General features: G+C 49.2%; 1 protein-coding gene across 1 annotated transcript in view; it reads right to left on the minus strand.

Annotated features, from left to right (window-relative positions):
- MYO15A (myosin XVA) overlaps positions 1-18951 on the minus strand; it is a 131583-nt gene that overhangs the window by 51797 nt on the left and 60835 nt on the right. Inside the window, exons 32-36 of the mRNA XM_038762787.1 lie at positions 16363-16541; positions 15270-15342; positions 6382-6573; positions 4198-4310; positions 2422-2519 (exon numbers count right to left, since the gene is read on the minus strand). Of these exons, the coding sequence (XP_038618715.1) occupies positions 2422-2519; positions 4198-4310; positions 6382-6573; positions 15270-15342; positions 16363-16541 (655 nt within the window). The remainder of the gene's footprint in view (positions 1-2421; positions 2520-4197; positions 4311-6381; positions 6574-15269; positions 15343-16362; positions 16542-18951) is intronic.

Consider the following 18951-nt stretch of genomic DNA (forward strand, 5'->3'; position numbering starts at 1 on the left):
AGTCGCACAGCAGACAAATGGGGGAGCCGGGATTAGAACCCATGACTTCTTACTCCCAAACTCGTACTCTTTCCATTGAACCATGCTGATTCCCAGGCCCGTGCCCTATCCATGGGGCCAAGCTGCTTCTCTACCATGGTCTCCCCTTGACAGGGAAGGATTGTAGGGAGAGGGCCTGGGACGGAGCCCAGGAAAGGGAAGGGAGATGGCTCATTGGGCCTACTGGTCCCTATCTAGTGGCTCAAAGACTTCTCTCTCTAAACAGCTTATCAAATCAACCTGTGGTATTTATTGAGCACTTACCGTGAACAGGGCACTATTCTAAGTACTTAGTAAAGTACAATGCTCCCTATGCTCTTCCCCTCTCCCAGCCCCACAGCACTTATGTACATATCTGCTTTTTTATTTATTTGTATTGATGTCTGTCTCCCCTGCTTTAGACTGTAAGCTCGTTGTGGACAGAGAATGTTACCGTTTAGTGTTAGTGCTGTACTTTCCCAAGCGCTTAGTACATAGTAAGCGCTCAATAAATACGATTGAATGAATACAATGCAACAGTTATACGGGCAGGGATCCATTGTACTCTCTCAAAAAGGTTAGCACAGTGCTCTGCACACAATATTGAGAACATATGAATTACAGACCTGAAACCAAAATGTTGCCAATTTGTACTTCCCAAGCACTTAGTACAGTGCTCTGCACATAGTAAGCGCTCAATAAATACGATTGATGATGGTGATGATGATGAAACAAGGCCCCCCTAGGGGTTTTTGGGGCTGGGGGACCACACCATGCTGGTCAGTTCAGGACACTGAGGCTTGGAAAGAGAGAGAGAGAGAGCTCACTTCCTCCAGGAGGCCTTCCCAGACTGAGCCCCTTCCATCCTTTCCCCCTCGTCCCCCTCTCCATCCCCCCATCTTACCTCCTTCCCTTCCCCACAGCACCTGTATATATGTATATATGTTTGTACATATTTATTACTCTATTTATTTATTTTACCTGTACATATCTATTCTATTTATTTTATTTTGTTAGTATGTTTGGTTTCGTTCTCTGTCTCCCCCTTTTAGACTGTGAGCCCACTGTTGGGTCGGGACTGTCTCTATATGTTGCCAACTTGTACTTCCCAAGCGCTTAGTACAGTGCTCGGCACACAGTAAGCACTCAATAAATACGATTGATTGATTGATTGATTGGAGATTCTCCCCAACCTGATGGGGGATGCTGGCAGTTAGCCGGCAACCAGGAGCCAAGCAAGGGTGGGAACTGGTGCGTACTGGGGCCGGGGCTCAGACCTGAGCTTTCCCTTCAAACCAATAACCCCAGACCCTGACACCATTGGGTGACCAAAGAATTTTTTGACAAGAGGAAGCAGTGTGTCCTAATGGGTAGAGCAAGGGCCCGAGAAGCAGCACAGACTAACGGATAGAGCACGAGCCTGGGATTCCAAAGGACCTGGGTTCTAATCCTGCCTCTGCCACAAGTCTGCTGTGTGACCTTGGGGAGTGCTCGACACATAGTAAGTGTTAAACAAATACCATCATTATTAGTATTAGTATTATTAGTATTATTACTGGAGAAGCAGCATGGCTCAATGGAAAGAGCCCGGGCTTTGGAGTCAGAGGTCATGGGTTCAAACCCCGGCTCTGCCAACTGTCAGCTGTGTGACTTTGGGAAGGTCACTTCACTTCTCTGGGCCTCAGTTCCCTCATCTGTGAAATGGGGATTAAGACTGTGAGCCCCCCATGGGACAGCTTGATCACCTTGTAATCTCCCCAGTGCTTAGAACAGTGCCCTGCACATAGTAAGCGCTTAATAAATGCCATTATTGTTATTATTATTGGAGTCAGAAGGGCCTTGGTTCTGCCACTTGTCTGCTGGAGGACCCTGGGCAAGTTGTTTCACTTCTCTGTGCCTCAGTTACCTCATCTGTAAATTGGGGATTAAGACTGTGAGTCCCATGTGAGACTGTGAGAGAAGCAGTGTGGCTCAGTGGAAAGAGCCTGGGCTTTGGAGTCAGAGATCATGGGTTCGAATCCTGACTCTGCCACATGTCTGCTGTGTGACCTTAGGCAAGTCACTTAACTTCTCTGTACCTCAGTTACCTCATCCGTAAAATGGGGATGAAGACTGTGAGCCCCCCGTGGGACAACCTGATCACCTTGTAACCTCCCCAGCGCTTAGAACAGTGCTTTGCACATAGTAAGCACTTAATAAATGCCATTATTATTATTATTATTATTATTATTATTAAGTGACTTGCTCAAAGTCACACAGCTGACAATTGGTGGAGCCGGGATTTGAACCCATGACTTCTGACTCCAAAGCCCGTGCTCTTTCCATTGAGCCACGCTGTTTCTCTAAGAAAGTAAGATACCTCTCCCAAAAGATCCCCTCCCCTTGCCACGCACTGGGCCTTACCGCATTTCCATAGGATAGGACGGGGTCAAAGAGGCTGTCCAGGTAGCGATCCAGACCCTTCTGGGTGGGTGGGTGGTCACTGAAACTGTCCGAGTCTGCTGGGGATGGAAGGGAGGACAAGATAGCTTCAGTCGCAGGGCATCTGGTCCCAAACTGCAGCTTAGGTCAGCCATTAGAAGAGAGCCTGACCAATCAATCAATCAGTGGCATTTTTTGTGTGTTTACTATGTGCAGAGCACTGTATTAAGTGCTTGGGAGGGTATAATACAACAGAGTTAGCAGACACTTCCCTGGCCAAGTGCGTAGAACATGGGTCCGGGATTCAGACACTCCTAGGTTCTAATCCCAGCTCCACCATTTGTTTGCTGTGTGACCTTGGTCAAGTCACTTAACTTTCCCAGGACTCAGTTACCTCATCTGTAAAATGGGGATTAAGACCGAGGGCCCTACGTGGGACAGGGACTGTGTCCAACCTGATTCAGAATTAGGGTACTTGTTAGGTGCTTACTTGCCAAGCACTGTTCTAAGCACTGGGAGAGATAGTCGTTAAAGTAGGTTGGACACAGTCCCTGTCCCACATAATAATAATAATAATAATAATAATAATAGCATTTATTAAGCACTTACTATGTGCAAAGCACTGTTCTAAGCGCTGGGGAATTTACAAGGTGATCAGGTTGTCCCACGTGGGGCTCACAGTCTTAATCCCCATTTTACAGAGGAGGTAACTGAGGCCCAGAGAAGTGAAGTCTGACAAGTGGCAGAGCCGGGATTTGAACCGATGACCTCTGACTTCAAAGCCCGGGCTCTTTCCACTGAGCCACGCTGCTTCCCTACTTCCCAAGCGCTTAGTACAGTGCTCTGCACACAGTAAGTGCTCAATAAAAACGATGGAATGAATGAAGCACTGTTCTAAACGCTGGGGGGTTACAAGGTGATCAGGTTGCCCCCCGCGGGGCTCACAGTCTTCATCCCCATTTTACAGATAATAATAATAATAATAATAATAATAATAATAATAATAATAATAATAATAGCATTTATTAAGCACTTACTATGTGCAAAGCACTGTTCTAAGCGCTGGGGAATTTATAAGGTGATCAGGTTGTCCCACGGGGGGCTCACAGTCTTTATCCCCATTTTACAGAGGAGGTAACTGAGGCCCAGAGAAGTGAAGTGACTTGCCCCAAGTCACACAGCTGACAAGTGTGTCCACCAAGTACCCACATCAGAGCAGAAGGGCCTGCTTTCTGGGGCCCCCTGAAGTGCCCAGAGATGGCTTCACAGGCCAGCCACTCACTTGGATCCCGGAGGAGTTGGGCCACGATGGAACTGAGGCCCAGAGAAGTGAAGTGACTTACCCAAGGTCACACAGCTGACAAGCTGTGGAGCCGGGATTTGAACCCCTGACCTCTGACTCCAAAGCCTGGGCTCTTGCCACTGAACCGCATGGAGCTCATACTCTTGATCTCCATTTTACAGATGAGCTAACTAAGGCCCACAGAAGTGAAGTGTCTTGCCCAAGGTAATACAGCAGACATATGGTGGAGTCAGGATTAGAACCCAGATCCTGCTGACTCCCAGACTGGTGCTTTATCTACTAAGACAGGCTGCTTCTCCGGTGTCCAACCTGCTTAGCTTGTACCTAACACAGCACTTAATACAGTGCCTGGCACATAGTAAACCCTTAACAAAGACCATTAAAAACCTCCCCAAAATTGAGCTTACAGCTTGATGGCCCAGGGCTGGAAGGTAACAAGAGTTGGGGTGGCTCACCATGACTGTAGTAGCCATCCAAGTCAGGCAGGTGCGGTGACACCAAGACAGGGCCCTTCCTCACGGGCAGGGCGGGAAGCTCCTCATCTGAGTCCGAGCCATTCCCGAACACTCTGCGGGAAAGGGGAGGAGAGAGAGGGGACCCATATCCCGGCCTTCAAACTCCCAAATGCCAACTTCCTTCCAGTGAGGACTGAAGCCAGAGCCTGCGGCAGAAACTCCTCACGCTGGGCTTCAAGGCTGCCCATCCCCTCACCCCCTCCTACCTCACCTCCCTTCTCTCCTTCTCCAGCTCAGCCTGCACCCTCTGCTCCTCTGCCGCTAACCGCCTCACCGTATCTCGTTCTCGCCTGTCCCGCCATCGACCCCTGGCCCACATCATCCTCCTGGCCCGGAATGCCCTCCCTCTGCCCATCCGCCAAGCTCGCTCTCTTCCTCCCTTCAAGGCCCTGCTGAGAGCTCACCTCCTCCAGGAGGCCTTCCCACACTCAGCCCCTTCTTTCCTCTCCCCCTCGTCCCCCTCTCCATCCCCCCCATCTTACCTCCTTCCCTTCCCCACAGCACCTGTATATATGTATATATGTTTGTACATATTTATTACTCTATTTGACTTGTACATAGCTATTCTATTTATTTTATTTTGTTAGTATGTTTGGTTTTGTTCTCTGTCTCCCCCTTTTAGACTGTGAGCCCACTGTTGGGTAGGGACCGTCTCTATATGTTGCCAATTTGTACTTCCCAAGCGCTTAGTACAGTGCTCTGCACATAGTAAGCGCTCAATAAATACGATTGATGATGATGATGATGCGGCTCAGGGGTTCCTGTGCCAGGGTTCCAGGCCCCCCGGATTGAGCGGTCGGTGCCCACATGGTCGACCGGTGGAACGTGCCCCGTGGGTGGGAGTGGCAGGGGCAGTCCAGACACCGGGACCCTGAGGCTAAAAAGGGGCAGCCCTGAACAGATCTGAGGGGATTGGGACTTCCATAGGTTGGAGGGGAGGTGGTCATTCATTCATTCAATCGTATTTATTGAGCGCTTACTGTGTGCAGAGCACTGTCCTAAGCACTTGGGAAGTACAAGTTGGCAACCAATCAATTGTATTTATTGAGCACTTACTGGGTGCAGAGCACTGTACTAAGCGCTTGGGAAGTACAAGTTCCCAAGCAACATATAGAGCCGGTCCCTACCCAAAAGCGGACTCACAGTCTAGAAGGGGGAGACAGACAACAAAAGGAAACATATTAACAAAATAAAATAGAATAAATCTGTACAAGTAAAACAGAGTAATAAATATGCACAAACATATATACATCATTGACAAAATAAGTAGTAAATATGTCCAATAGAGTAATAAATCTGTACAAATATATATCTGGGAAGGAGGCAGGGCGGGGGGATGGGGAGGGGGAGAGGAAAAAGGGGGCTCAGTGTGGGAATCGATCAATCAATCAATCGTTTTTATTGAGTGCTTACTGTGTGCAGAGCACTGCGCTTGGGAAGTACAAGTTGGCCTCCTGGAGGAGGTGAGCTCTCAGTAGGGCTTTGAAGGGAGGAAGAGAAAGGAGGGAGAAGGAGTGGAGGAGAAAGACAAGAAGGAGGAGAGAAGGAGAAGGAGGAAAGAATGAGCAGGAGAAAGACAAGAAAGGGGAGAGAAGGACGAGAAGGAGGATGACACGCGAAGCCTCAGAACTCCATCTTGAGGGGCAGGGGCAGGTCTAGCCACGAGCGGCCTAGGCCCAGACGCTATTTAGGTGAGCAGGGACTGTGCCCATTGTCATACTGTACTCTCCCAAGCGCTTAGTACAGTGCTCTGCACACAGTAAGGGCTCAATAAATACGATCGAATGAATGAGAATGAACATCTCCTCCAGGAGAAGCAGCAGAAGGCCACTGCCGCTTTGGACACTCTGGACCCCTGCCCACCCCCTGGAGAAGCGGGGCTACCCCATGCGCAATGCCCTCTTGGAATGCCACACCCAGGCTCTCCCCTTCCCCCAGAGCCTAGGATGGGTGGGGAGAACTCGGTGGCCCTGGCCCCCACTCCCCTGGTGGGAATAAAGAAGCGAACTTGAATTGCATGAAGGTGGGTTGGGAAGGGCAGAGTGAGGGGTGGAGAGAAGCAGTGAAGGGGAGATGCCAGGATGGGGAACGTGCCGAGGGCAGGGCCGGTGGTTAGCTACCTACAGGCTGGTGTTGTTCCGGCCCTGCTCCGCTCCCTCCGAGGCAATGATGAAATAGGATTTCTGCTTGGGAAAGTCTCTTAGCAGCTCCAGGTCGGAGACGAGGTCCAGGATGTAGTCATGGCCTGCCAGCTCCACCCATTGGGCACCATTCTTCAGGGAGACCGTCCAGCCCCTCCAGCCTTTGGCCAGCCCCCTGTCGGATGGCACACAGTGGGTAGGAGGGCCGGCCCACAGCCCAGGCCCCAGCAGCCAGCACCCGGCCTCACCAAGGCCCCTCCTGACCTATCTGCTGTGTAACCTTGGGCAACTCCGATTCCCTGGGCCTCACTTACCTCATCTGGCAAATGGGGATTGAGACTCCGAGCCCCACGTGGGATAGGGACTGTGTCCCACCCAATTTGCTTGTGTCCTCCCCAAGCCCTTAGTACAGTGCTCTGCACACAGTAAGCGCTCAATAAATACGATTGATTGCTTAGGACAGTGCCCGGCACATACAGTATAATAATTATTATTAACAAATAGCATAGTAATAATTATTATTATTATCCCCATCCTAAGGCATCATCAACCAACCCCTACCTTCACCAACCCCCTACCTGTTCTCTCTCCCTTCCCAACAGGACAGGGGATCTCACAGGTAGCCCAGTAGTCTCTGGAAGACCCCCCCACCCCGCCATCCCAGGAAGCCCCAGAATGAAGAGGGAAAGGGGGGGAAAATTCAAGGACTTGACTCTCTTAATAATAATTATGGCATTTATTAAACACTTACTACGTGCAAAGCACTGTGCTAAGCGCTGGGGAGGTTACAAGGTGATCAGGTTGTCCCACGGGGGGCTCACAGTCTTCATCCCCATTTTCCAGATGACGTAACGGAGGACCAGAGAAGTGAAGTGACGTGCCCAAAGTCACACAGCTGACAAGTGGCGGAGCCAGGATTTGAACCCATGACCCCTGACTCCAAAGCCCGGGGTCTTTCCACTGAGTCATGCTACTTCTCTCTTCAGCTGGGAGAGGAGAAGGTCGGGGGGAAACCTGGTGACTGTTTGTTTTATGGTATTCCTTAAGCACTTACTGAGAGGCACAGTTCTAAGTGCCGGAGTAGAGACAAGTTAGGTTGGACACATGGGGCTCACAGTCTTAATCCCCATTTTACAGACGAGGTAACTGAGGCACAGAGAAGTGAAATGACTTGCTCAAGGTTTCACAGCAGACAAGTAGCAGAGCCAGAATAAGAACCCAGGTTCTTCTGACTCTCGGGCCTGTGCTCTATCCACTAGACCATGAAGCTGCCTTTGAAGTGCGCCCTCCGATTATGAGGAAGATGCTGATCCACTGGGTCTGTCTCTTCCTAGAGACGGAAACACAGGATCCGAGAAGTTTTTTGTTTTTTATGGCGTTTGATAAGCGCTGACTATGTGCCAGGCATCGTACTAAGCACTGCGGTAGATCCAGGCTAATCAAGTTAGATACAGTCCCCGTCTCACAGGGGATCACAGTCTTAACCCCCATTTTGCAGATGAGGGAACTGAGGCACAGACAAGTTAAGTGACTTTCCCGAGGTCACACAAGTGGCCGAGTTGGAAGTTTAGAGTTGGAAGGAACGGTGGGGTGGTCCTCTGGATTGTAAGCTCGTTGTGGGCAGGGAATGTGTCCGTTTATTGTTATACTGTACTCTCCCAAGCACTGAGTACAGCTCTTTGCACACAGTAAGCACTCGATAGAGAAGCAGCGTGGCTCAGTGGAAAGAGCCTGGGCTTTGGAGTCAGAGGTCATGGGTTCAAATCCTGACTCCGCCACATGTCTGCTGTGTGACTTTGGGCAAGTCGCTTAACTTCTCTGGGCCTCAGTTACCTCATCTGTAAAATGGGGATTAAGACTGTGAGCCCCACGTGGGACAACCTGATCACCTTGCATCCTCCCCAGCGCTTAGAACAGTGCTTTGCACATAGTAAGTGCTTAACAAATGCCAATTATTATTATTATTATTAATAGATATGATTGAATGAGTGAATAAATGAGTAGCTTGATCGGAATCAACCGTGTTACTGATCACAGAATGCATCTCTGCGTACTGTGCCCAGGGCATTGACCTCGGTGTTCAGAGAACATGCTTGGGGGAGATTAGGAGATGTGATCTCTGCCCTGAAGAAGCTGACAACCTAGTGGGAGGAGGAGCAGTGCTCATAGCATTTACAGAGTACCCACTGGGTGCAATACAGTGTACTAAACGCCTGAGGAGAACAAGACAACCACGTGGCCCATTCCCTGCCTTCAAGGAGCTTACACGCTAATGAAGGAGACAGTAGGTGGGAACTGGCCAGAGGGCCCCTTTGCCTCCAGGAAGCAGCATGACCAATGACCAATAGGCCTGGGAGTCGGAGGTCCTGGGTTCTAATCCAGACTCTGCCACCTCCCTGCTGTGTGACCTCGGGCAAGTCACTTCACTTCCCTGTGCCTCAGTTCCCTCATCTGCAAAAATGGGGATTCAACATCTGTTCTCCTCTCTCTCTAGACTGTGAGCCCCACGTGGGACCTGATAATCCCAGCTCTGCCATTTGTCAGCTGTGTGACTTTGGGCAAGTCACTTAACTTCTCTGGGCCTCAGTTCCCCCATCTGTAAAATGGTGATTAAGACTGTGAGCCCCAGGTGGGACAACCTGATCACCTTGTAACCTCCCCAGTGCTTAGAAAAGTGCTTTGCACATAGTAAGCACTTAATAAATGCCATCATTACTATTATTATTATCTAGTATCTACCCCGGCACTTAGTACCGTGTTTGGCATATAGTAAGCACTTAACAAATACCACAGTTATTATTATTATTATTATTATTATTATTATTATTATTATTATCACTGCACCAGAGAAGTAGCATGGCTCAGAGAAGCAGCGTGGCTCAGTGGAAAGAGCATGAGCTTTGGAGTCAGAGGTCATGGATTCAAATCCCGGCTCCGCCAATTGTCAGCTGTGTGACTTTGGGCAAGTCATTTAACTACTCTGGGCCTCAGTTACCTCATCTGTAAAATGGGGATTAAGACTGTGAGCCCCCTGTGGGACAACCTGATCACCCTGTAACCTCCCCAGTGCCTAGAACAGTGCTCTGCACGTAGTAAGCACTTAATAAATGCCATTATTATTATTGTTACTGTGCTCCATCCAGGGTGTGGTTGTCTAGCCTTCATTCAGAGATTTCAACACATTGAGATTCCTCAACTTCCTTGTCGTCTACTCCACTGTTTCCTCAAGAAGGTCTTCCTACACCTAACGCTGGTTGAAATTCAAACTCATTTCTCCTTGTTTGGTCCTCTATGGACTTGGGAAAACAACTAGTCGGACTTCTCCTCAAAAAGGTACTTCAAAGATTTGAGGACTCACCCCTTGGACTTGTCTTCCCACGTTAAATACTACGTTCTCCATCTTCCCACTCCCAACACACATCCCACTCCCCCCCCTCCACTCTCTCTCTCTCTCTCTCTCTCTCTCTCTCTCTCTCTCTCTCTCTCCCTCACCCTTTCCACATATCCACATAGGACTTATCGTAACTGCATTTTGCCATTCTTCTCTGGGCCCTCTCCAACTTCTCCCCAGCCTCTGAAAAACTGGCTTAGAAGGACCAAACCACCGCAGAATAGAGAAGGATTGTTTTCTGATTTCTGTAATCCCCATTCTAACCTGGCTCTGTCCCTTGCCTACTGCATGACCTTGTGCAAATCATTTAACTTCTCTGTGCCTCAATTGCCTCATCTGTAAAATGGGGATTAAATTCCTCTTCTCCCTTCCCCTTAGATTGTGAGCCCTTGTGGGACACCAACTGTGCCTGATCTGATTATTCCTCACGTAGTCCAGATCTTATCACAAGAAAAGCGCTTAACAAACACCACAATTAATATTTTTATTGTTATTGCCATGACATAATAATAGTATTTGATAAGCATGTACTTTGTGCCAAGCACTGTTCTAAGCACGGGGGTAGATACAAGGTCATCCCACGTGAGGCTCACAGTCTTAATCCCCATTTTACAGATGAGGTAACAGACACAGAGAAGTGAAGTGACTTGCCCAAAGTCACACAGCTGACAATTGGCGGAGCCGGGATTTGAACCCATGACCTCTGACTCCAAAGCCCGGGCTCTTTCCACTGAGCCATGCTGCTTTTCTAATTCATTCATTCAGTCATATTTATTGAGTGCTTACTGTGTGCAGAGCACTGCACTAGGCGCTCGGGAAGTACAAGTTGGCAACGTATAGAGACGGTCCCTACGCAACAACAGGCTCACAGTCTAAAAGGGGGAGACAGACAACAAAACATATTAACAAAATAAAATAAATAGAATAGTAAATATGTACAAGTGAAATAGAGTAATAGATCTGTACAAACATATCTACAGTGTGGGTCAGTGGAAAGAGCCCGGACTTTGGAGTCATTCATTCATTCCTTTAATCGTATTTATTGAGCACTTACTGTGTGCAGAGCACTGTACTAAGCGCTTGGGAAGTACAAGTTGGCAACATATAGAGACGGTCCCTACTCAACAGCGGGCTCACAGTCTAGAAGAGTCAGAGGTCATGGGTTCAAACCCCAGCTCCACCAAGTGTCAGCTGTGTGACTTTGGGCAAGTCACTTCACTTCTCTGTGCCTCAGTTCCCTCATCTGTAAAATGGGGATTAAGACTGTGAGCCCCCTGGGGGACAACCTGATCACCTTGTAACCTCCCCAGCACTTAGAACAGTGCTTTGCACATAGTAGGCGCTTAATAAATGCTATCATTAGTATTATTATATACAGGTGCTGTAATGGTACTGACAGGATAAGTTGTGGCCTAGTGGCAAGAGTACAGGCTTGGGAGACAGAGGTCATGGGTTCAAATGTCGGCTCTGCCACTTGTCACCTATGTCTTTGGGCAAGTCACTTAACTTCTCTGTGTCTTAGTTCCCGAAAGTCACTCCCCCGCCTTCTCCAACTCTCCGGCTCTCAACACTCTCCGCTACTCTCCCATCCTTCCCAGCAGTATCCTCAGAGGAGCTCTCCTCCCTCCTCTCAAGTGCTATTCCGGCCACCTGTGCTTCTGACCCCATTCCCTCTCATCTCATGACATCTCTCGCTCCATCCCTTCTCCCCTCCTTAACTTCCATCTTCAACCGCTCACTCTCCAATGGTTCCTTCCCCTCTGCCTTCAAACATGCCCATATCTCTCCCATCCTAAAAAAACCCTCTCTTGACCCCACCTCACCTTCTAGTTATCGCCCCATCTCCCTTCTACCATTCATTTCCAAACTCCTTGAACGAATCACCTAGATGCGCTGCCTTGAATTCCTCAACACCAACTCTCTCCTCAACCCCCTCCAGTCTGGCTTCCGTCCCCTACATTCCATGGAAACTGCCCTCTCAAAGGTCACCAATGACCTCCTGCTTGCCAAATCCAGAGGCTCCTACTCTATCCTAATCCTCCTCGACCTCTCAGCTGCCTTCAACACTGTGGACCACCCCCTTCTCCTCAACACGCTATCCAACTTTGGCTTCACAGGCTCCGTCCTCTCCTGGTTCTCCTCTTATCTCTCCAGCTGTTCATTCTCAGTCTGTTTTGCAGGCTCCTCCTCCCCCTCCCATCCCCTTACTGTGGGGGTTCCCCAAGGTTCAGTTCTTGGTCCCCTTCTGTTCTTGATCTACACTCACTCCCTTGGTGACTTCATTCGCTCCCACGGCTTCAACTATCATCTCTACACTGATGACACCCAAATCTACATCTCTGCCCCTGCTCTCTCCCCCTCCCTCCAGGCTCGTATCTCCTCCTGCCTTCAGGACATCTCCATCTGGATGTCTGCCTGCCACCTAAAACTCAACATGTCCAAGACCGAACTCCTTGTCTTCCCTCCCAAACCCTGCCCTCTCCCTGACTTTCCCGTCACTGTTGACAGCACTACCATCCTTCCTGTCTCACAAGCCCTCACCCTTGGTGTCATCCTCGACTCTGCTCTTTCATTCACCCCTCACAACCTAGCCATGACCAAAACCTGCCGGTCTCAGCTCTGCAACATTGCCAAGATCCACACTTTTCTCTCCATCCAAACTGCTACCCTGCTCGTTCAAGCGCTCATCCTATCCCGTCTGGATTACTGTTTCAGCCTCCTCTCCGATCTCCCATCCTCTTGTCTCTCCCCACTTCAATCCATACTTCACGCCGCTGCCCAGATTGTCTTTGTCCAGAAATGCTCTAGGCATGTTACTCCCCTTCTCAAAAATCTCCAGTGGCTACCAATCAACCTGCATATCAGGCAGAAACTCCTCACCCTGGGCTTCAAGGCTGTCCATCCCCTCACCCCCTCCTACCTCACCTCCCTTCTCTCCTTCTCCAGCCTAGGCCACACCCTCCACTGCTCTGCCGCTAATCTCCTCACCGTACCTCATTCTCGCCTGTCCTGCCATCGACTCCCGGCCCACGTCCTCCCCCTGGCCTGGAATGCCCTCCCTCCCAACATCCGCTAAGCTAGCTCCCTTCCTCCCTTCAAGGCCCTACTGAGAGCTCACCTCCTCCAGGAGGCCTTCCCACACTGAGCCCCTTCCTTCCTTTCCCCCTCCTCCCCCTCTCCACCCCCTGCCTTACCTCCTTCCCTTCCCCACAACACCTGTATATATGTATATATGTTTGTACACATTTATTACTCTATTTGTTTATTTATTTTACTTGTACATATCTATTCTATCTATTTTATTTTGTTAATATGTTTTGTTTTGTTCTCTGTCTCCCCCTTCTAGACTGTGAGCCCACTGTTGAGTAGGGACCGTCTCTATATGTTGCCAACTTGTACTTCCCAAGCGCTTAGTACAGTGCTCTGCACACAGTAAGTGCTCAATAAATATGATTGATTGATTGATTGATTGATTGATTGATTGATTCCCTCATCTGTAAAATGGGGATTAGGACTGTGAGCCCCCCGTGGGACAACCGGATCACCTTGTAACCTCCCCAGTGCTTAGAGCAGTGCTTTGCACATAGTAAGTGCTTAATAAATGCCATTATTAGTATTATTTTGCTTTATCGGCAACAGCCCTGTATCAGCTGGTGGTTGACTCCACTCCCAGATTTTCTGAGGCGCTGCACTTTGCCCATCTCTCCCGAGCCTGCAGACGTCACTTGGTTTTTGTCCCTACGTGCATGCATGTCTTGAACTGTTTCCATTGAATGTTTTCTCTTTGCAGAAATGTCATTCCTGCCTTCCCAAATGTCAACCACCCTGCCTCATTTAGAATCCACAATAAAATTAATCAGGGCCCCCTGGGCTCCTCCACCTAGGTCATCAATGAAGACAGTGGAAGAGAACTAGCCCTATGAGACCTAGGTGCCCCAGGAGACTTAGAGAGTGACCTTAGTGACCCCAAGCCTCTGGATGCAGGGGAGTCTCAAGGCAGCTAAGCTCCCACATAATAGGAATATGGTCCATACAATACCCTTATCCCATCCTGCTGTCCTGATCACCAAATCCCATCCTTCCTCGATCTTCAAGGCCCCCTTCCAATGCTCCAAGTGGCTTTTCTGATTAATCCCACCTCCTGGCTCCACCACTGCATTCACCGGCTGAGGTAATTGAGGTGAAAGCACTTGGAGACATTAAAAGTGCAGTCCAAATTGAAGGTGCTAGCCTTCATAATAATAATAACAATAATGGCATTTATTAAGTGCTTACTGTGTGCAAAGCACTGTTCTAAGCGCTGGGGAGGTTACAAGGAGATCAGGTTGTCCCATGTGGGGCTCACAGTCTTCATCCCCATTTTACAGATGAGGTAACTGAGGCCCAGAGAAGTTAAGTGATTTGCCCAAAGTCACACAGCTGCCAAGTGGCGGAGCAGGGATTTGAACCCACAACCTCCAACTCCAAAGCCCGGGCTCTTTCTACTGAGCCACGTTGTTTCTCACGTGAGCAGGGCACTAGCCCTCTAAATTGTGAGGCCCCCGAGGAACAGAGATAGTGTCCAATTCCCATCTGGGTATTCTCTCTCGGCGCCTAATACACTGCTCTAGATACAGTAAAAACTTGATAAATATTATGACTACTACATGTATATTATTGGTTAATTCTTTAATACCCCCCCCCCCTTTTGTTTCTATCACTGGTCACTAGTTTCTTATTCTTTTCCCTGTTGTGTGCTTGACAGTGCAGGCTCGCTTGCCTCTCCCACAGGCTCTTAAGTTCTTTGAGAGCTGGGACGGTGTGAAGGACTCTCAAAAAAATGCCATGGTTGCTGCTGAGGTGGCTGCATTTATTGCTGCTGCAGCTCAGGTTTGTCTCCCTCAGAGGTCGTCTGCCTCCCCTAATCCAGGATGTGATTAGATTGATGGGTTTAAAAATCCATTCTGTGTTGCAGGGCGTCAAGCCCTGGATATTAGGTGGGAATACAAGAACAGCAGGTGACACTAAATTAATTGCATTGCATTTCACATACTCGGAATGAGTGGCTCTTGGGCTGAGTGTGCAAATTTTTTACGAAATAGCGTGCAAATGAGTAGAGCCAAGATAATTTAGCAGAAAAAACAGACTCTCTCTCTCTCTCTCACTCTCTCTCTCTCTTTCTCTCTCTCTTTTTTACCTAGAATCCCCTGGCTGAGTGGACAGGCCAGGAGAGACCCAATCTCATGCAATATACAGGTAGTTCTCCTGTCCTTAGTAAAGAGACTCCCTGGCCCAGAAGTATCTTTTTCGCTGGTTCTCCCCAAACCCCTGTTACAGGACCTGTTAGCCTGGTGACCAGGATCTCTTGGTCACCATTTACATGCAGGAGGATGGAAATCAATCGGTGAATGGTATACACTGAGGGCTTACAGTGTGCGACTGTGTGCAGTGTCACAATGAATTAAGCATTGAGGAGAGTGCAGCCGCCTGCCCCTTCCTACCTGTGCTTGAGGATGTCTCCGGCCACATCCTCTCCTGTGCTCCAGGAATGGATTGGACAAGTAAACTGGTCTCCTGGAAGACAGCGGGCATTAGAATGAGTCTTAGAAATGGGTCTGCTCTACCCAGAGCCACGTCCAAGGTACCCACTGGGTCCTGAGCTGGGAGCACAGACTCTCCCCTCTCTGTCTGTGGAGAAAAGGGGCAGAGGGCTAGCATTGACCCCGGTGGGGCAAGTCCTGGCCTTGCCTCAGCCCTCTCTGCCACCCTCGGGGAACCCAGAAACTCTCTGCCTGCCCCACTATGGCTTCTGTGAATGCTCTGCTGAGTCTTTTGGGATGCTAGAGGAGGTGGGGGTGTGGCCTTTACTCCCGAGATTGCAGGGGGAAGCGGTGTGGCGGGGGAGAGGATTCCCTGAACCTGCTGCCCCTCCCCACCATGCACAGGAAGGGCTCCCTGGCTCCCCAGGGGCTGCATTTAGGGCACAAAGCGAGGCAGGGGCAGGTCTACTAGTGCAGGATGAGGCAGAGTCTGTCAGGGGTTGAGCCCGGCCTACAGGCTTCACGTTTCAAAGTCAGTCATAGCTCCCCATGGACTGGTTATCATCATCATCATCAATCGTATTTATTGAGCGCTTACTATGTGCAGAGCACTGTACTAAGCACTTGGGAAGTACAAATTGGCAACATATAGAGACAGTCCCTACGCAACAGTGGGCTCACAGTCTAAAAGGGGGAGACAGAGAACAAAACCAAACATACTAACAAAATAAAATAAATAGAATAGATATGTACAAGTAAAATAAATAAATAAATAAATAGAGTAATAAATCTGTACAAACATATATACATATATACAGGTGCTGTGGGGAAGGGAAGGAGGTAAGATGGGGGGATGGAAAGGGGGGACGAGGGGGAGAGGAAGGAAGGGGCTCAGTCTGGGAAGGCCTCCTGGAGGAGGTGAGCTCTCAGCAGGGCCTTGCTCCCAGGGTATCTCTCCTGGGCTGGGTGGGGGCAGTCCTGAGCCTAACAGCTCTTCCTCAGGGCATCTCTCCCACTCCTCTCCCCTCCAGGACCTCCTGTGCTCCCGGCTTACCATTGAAACAGTGTATGTCCAAGGCCATGTTCGCCCTCTCCCTGTTCACGGTCCACTCCAGCAGGGTCGGGGGGTAGGTTCGGGCAGCCCCGGGCCTGCTCTGACCCTTGGCCATGGCCTGCATTAGCTTATGCTGACACACCGCCTTGTAACCGTCGTGAGCATAATCAGAGACAAACCTGGGATGGAGGGAGAGACAAGAAAGAAGGCAGATTCATTCATTCAATCGTATTTATTGAGCGCTTACTGTGTGCAGAACACTGTACTAAGCGCTTGGGAAGTCCAAGTTGGCAACATATAGAGACGGTCCCTACCCAACAGTGGGCTCACAGGCTAGAAGGGGGAGGCAGAGAACCAAACAAAACATATTAACAAAATAAGTAGAATAAATATGTACAAATAAAATTAATAGAGTATTAAATACATACAAACATATATACATATATACAGGTGCTTTGGGGAAGGGAAGGAGGGGGGAGGATGAGAAGAGGAAGGAGGGGGCTCAGTCTGGGAAGGCCTGCTGGAGGCCTTCATTCATTCAATCATTGAATTTATTCAATCATACAATGCATTCATTGATTCAATTGTATTTATTGAGCGCTTACTGTGTGCAGAGCACTGTACTAAGCGCTTGGGAAGTACAAGTTGGCAACATAGAGAGACGGTCCCTACCCAACAGTAGTCAATATGTAGACTATGAGTGTCTCCTCTCTTTCAGGGAAGCCGGGCGGGCCGGAGCTGCATGTTTTTAACCTGAGCTCCCTAAGCAAGTCCGAGGACATCTTGTCGGCCTGGCTGCATTACTCCATGGGGGACGTACTGGACGCCCAAGAGTCCTGCCCCCCATCCTGGCCCTGCTCCCGCTCCCGGCCCCGTCCCGGCCGGCTGCACATCGCCCTGGCGGCCTGGAGGCCTTCCAGATGAAAAGCTAACTGGGGCTGAAATGAGAGGGAGGGGAGGGGGCCGGGGGAATGAAGGAGGTCGGGAAAGGAAGGAGCTCCGGAGCTTAGGAAAAGGAAGAGTCTGGGTCGGAGACAAGATTGGAAAAGGAAGGAGAGCGGAGAATGAAGGAGATTGGGACAGAGAGAAGACCAGGGAAGAGGAAAAGCTGGAGAAGAGAGGAAACCAGGAAAGGGAGGCCGGGGAAGGAAGGAGGCCTGAGAAGGAATGAGACGGGGAAGGGAGAAGACTGGGGAAGTGAGAAGACTGGGGAAGGGAGAAGGATGGAGAAGAGAGAAGGCTGGGGAAGAGAAGGGACCAGGAAGGAGAGGAGGCTGGCGAGGGGAAAGGGTCGGGGAAAGGATAGGAGAGGGTCAGAGGGGGAGGAGGAAGGATAATGACAGTGTCCTCCTCATTATCATCACCAGCATGTACTGACTGACATGTGGGCCACTGTACCAGGAGCATGCAATAGAAACAGAAATCAAAGTCTAAACTCCCAAGGAACTTACAATCAAATGACTTAGTAATGATTAGTTCCAACAATTGCATAACAAATAACAACAACGATATTTTAAAATAACAGTCAGTGACATCAATTTGCCTCACCTGAGGGAAACCTAGGGGCATAAAATCAAAAAGAAAGGAGCCGGGCTACTTGGTTCCCAACAGGAGGCTCAGCTGATTCAGCTCAGACTGGGGGCAGTACTGATTAACTGAGAGGTGAACTGGTTTTCCCAGAATCACAGCGAACCCAGGACTCCTGAATTTCAATTCCAGGACTCTGCCAAGCACACCCTGTGACCGGAAAGTCAGAGGACATGGGATGTATAGGGGGCAGAGGAGAGATCAATGAAAACATAGAAAACTTCTCTCAAGAGGCTTGTCCTCGGGAGTTATTTCAGGGTTTTAATAATAATAATAATAATAATAATGATGGCATTTATTAAGCACTTACAATGTGCAAAGCACTGTTCTAAGCGCTGGGGAGGTTACAAGGTGATCAGGCTGTCCCACGTGGGGCTCACAGTCTTAATCCCCATTTTACAGATGAGGTAACTGAAGCACAGAGAAGTTAAGTGACTTGCCCAAAGTCACACAGCTGACAATTGGCGGAGCAGAGACTTGAACCCGTGAATTCTGACTCCAAACCTCGGGCTCTTTCCACTGAGCCACGCTGTTTTGTGAGAAGCAGCATGATCTTGGTGAAAGAGCACGGGCCTCGGAGTCAGAGGACCTGGGTTCTAATCCTAACTCTGCCACTTTGCCACCTTAGGCAAATCACTTAACTTCTCTGCGCCTCAGCTACCTCATCTACAAAATGGGGATTAAGACTGTGAGCCCTACAAGGGAAATGGACTGTGTCCAACCTGATTGTCTTGTATCAACTCCAGCGCTTAGTACAATACCTGGGACATAGAAAGCACTTAACAAATACCATTAAAAACAAAACAATAAAAAAGGACCATATGCTAGTCCATAACCAGAGTCGAAGGCCTGAGTCCCATGCGATCGGACAGGGACTGTGTCCAACTTGATTATCTCGTATCTACCCTAGGGCTTAATAGAGTGTCTGGCAATTAGTAAGCGCTTAATAAGTACCATCTAGAAAATAAATAATGAATAAATAAATTAATAAATAAAAAGCTG

Source organism: Tachyglossus aculeatus, chromosome 21 (assembly GCF_015852505.1).
Source record: "Tachyglossus aculeatus isolate mTacAcu1 chromosome 21, mTacAcu1.pri, whole genome shotgun sequence".
Taxonomy (NCBI): Eukaryota; Metazoa; Chordata; class Mammalia; order Monotremata; family Tachyglossidae; genus Tachyglossus; species Tachyglossus aculeatus.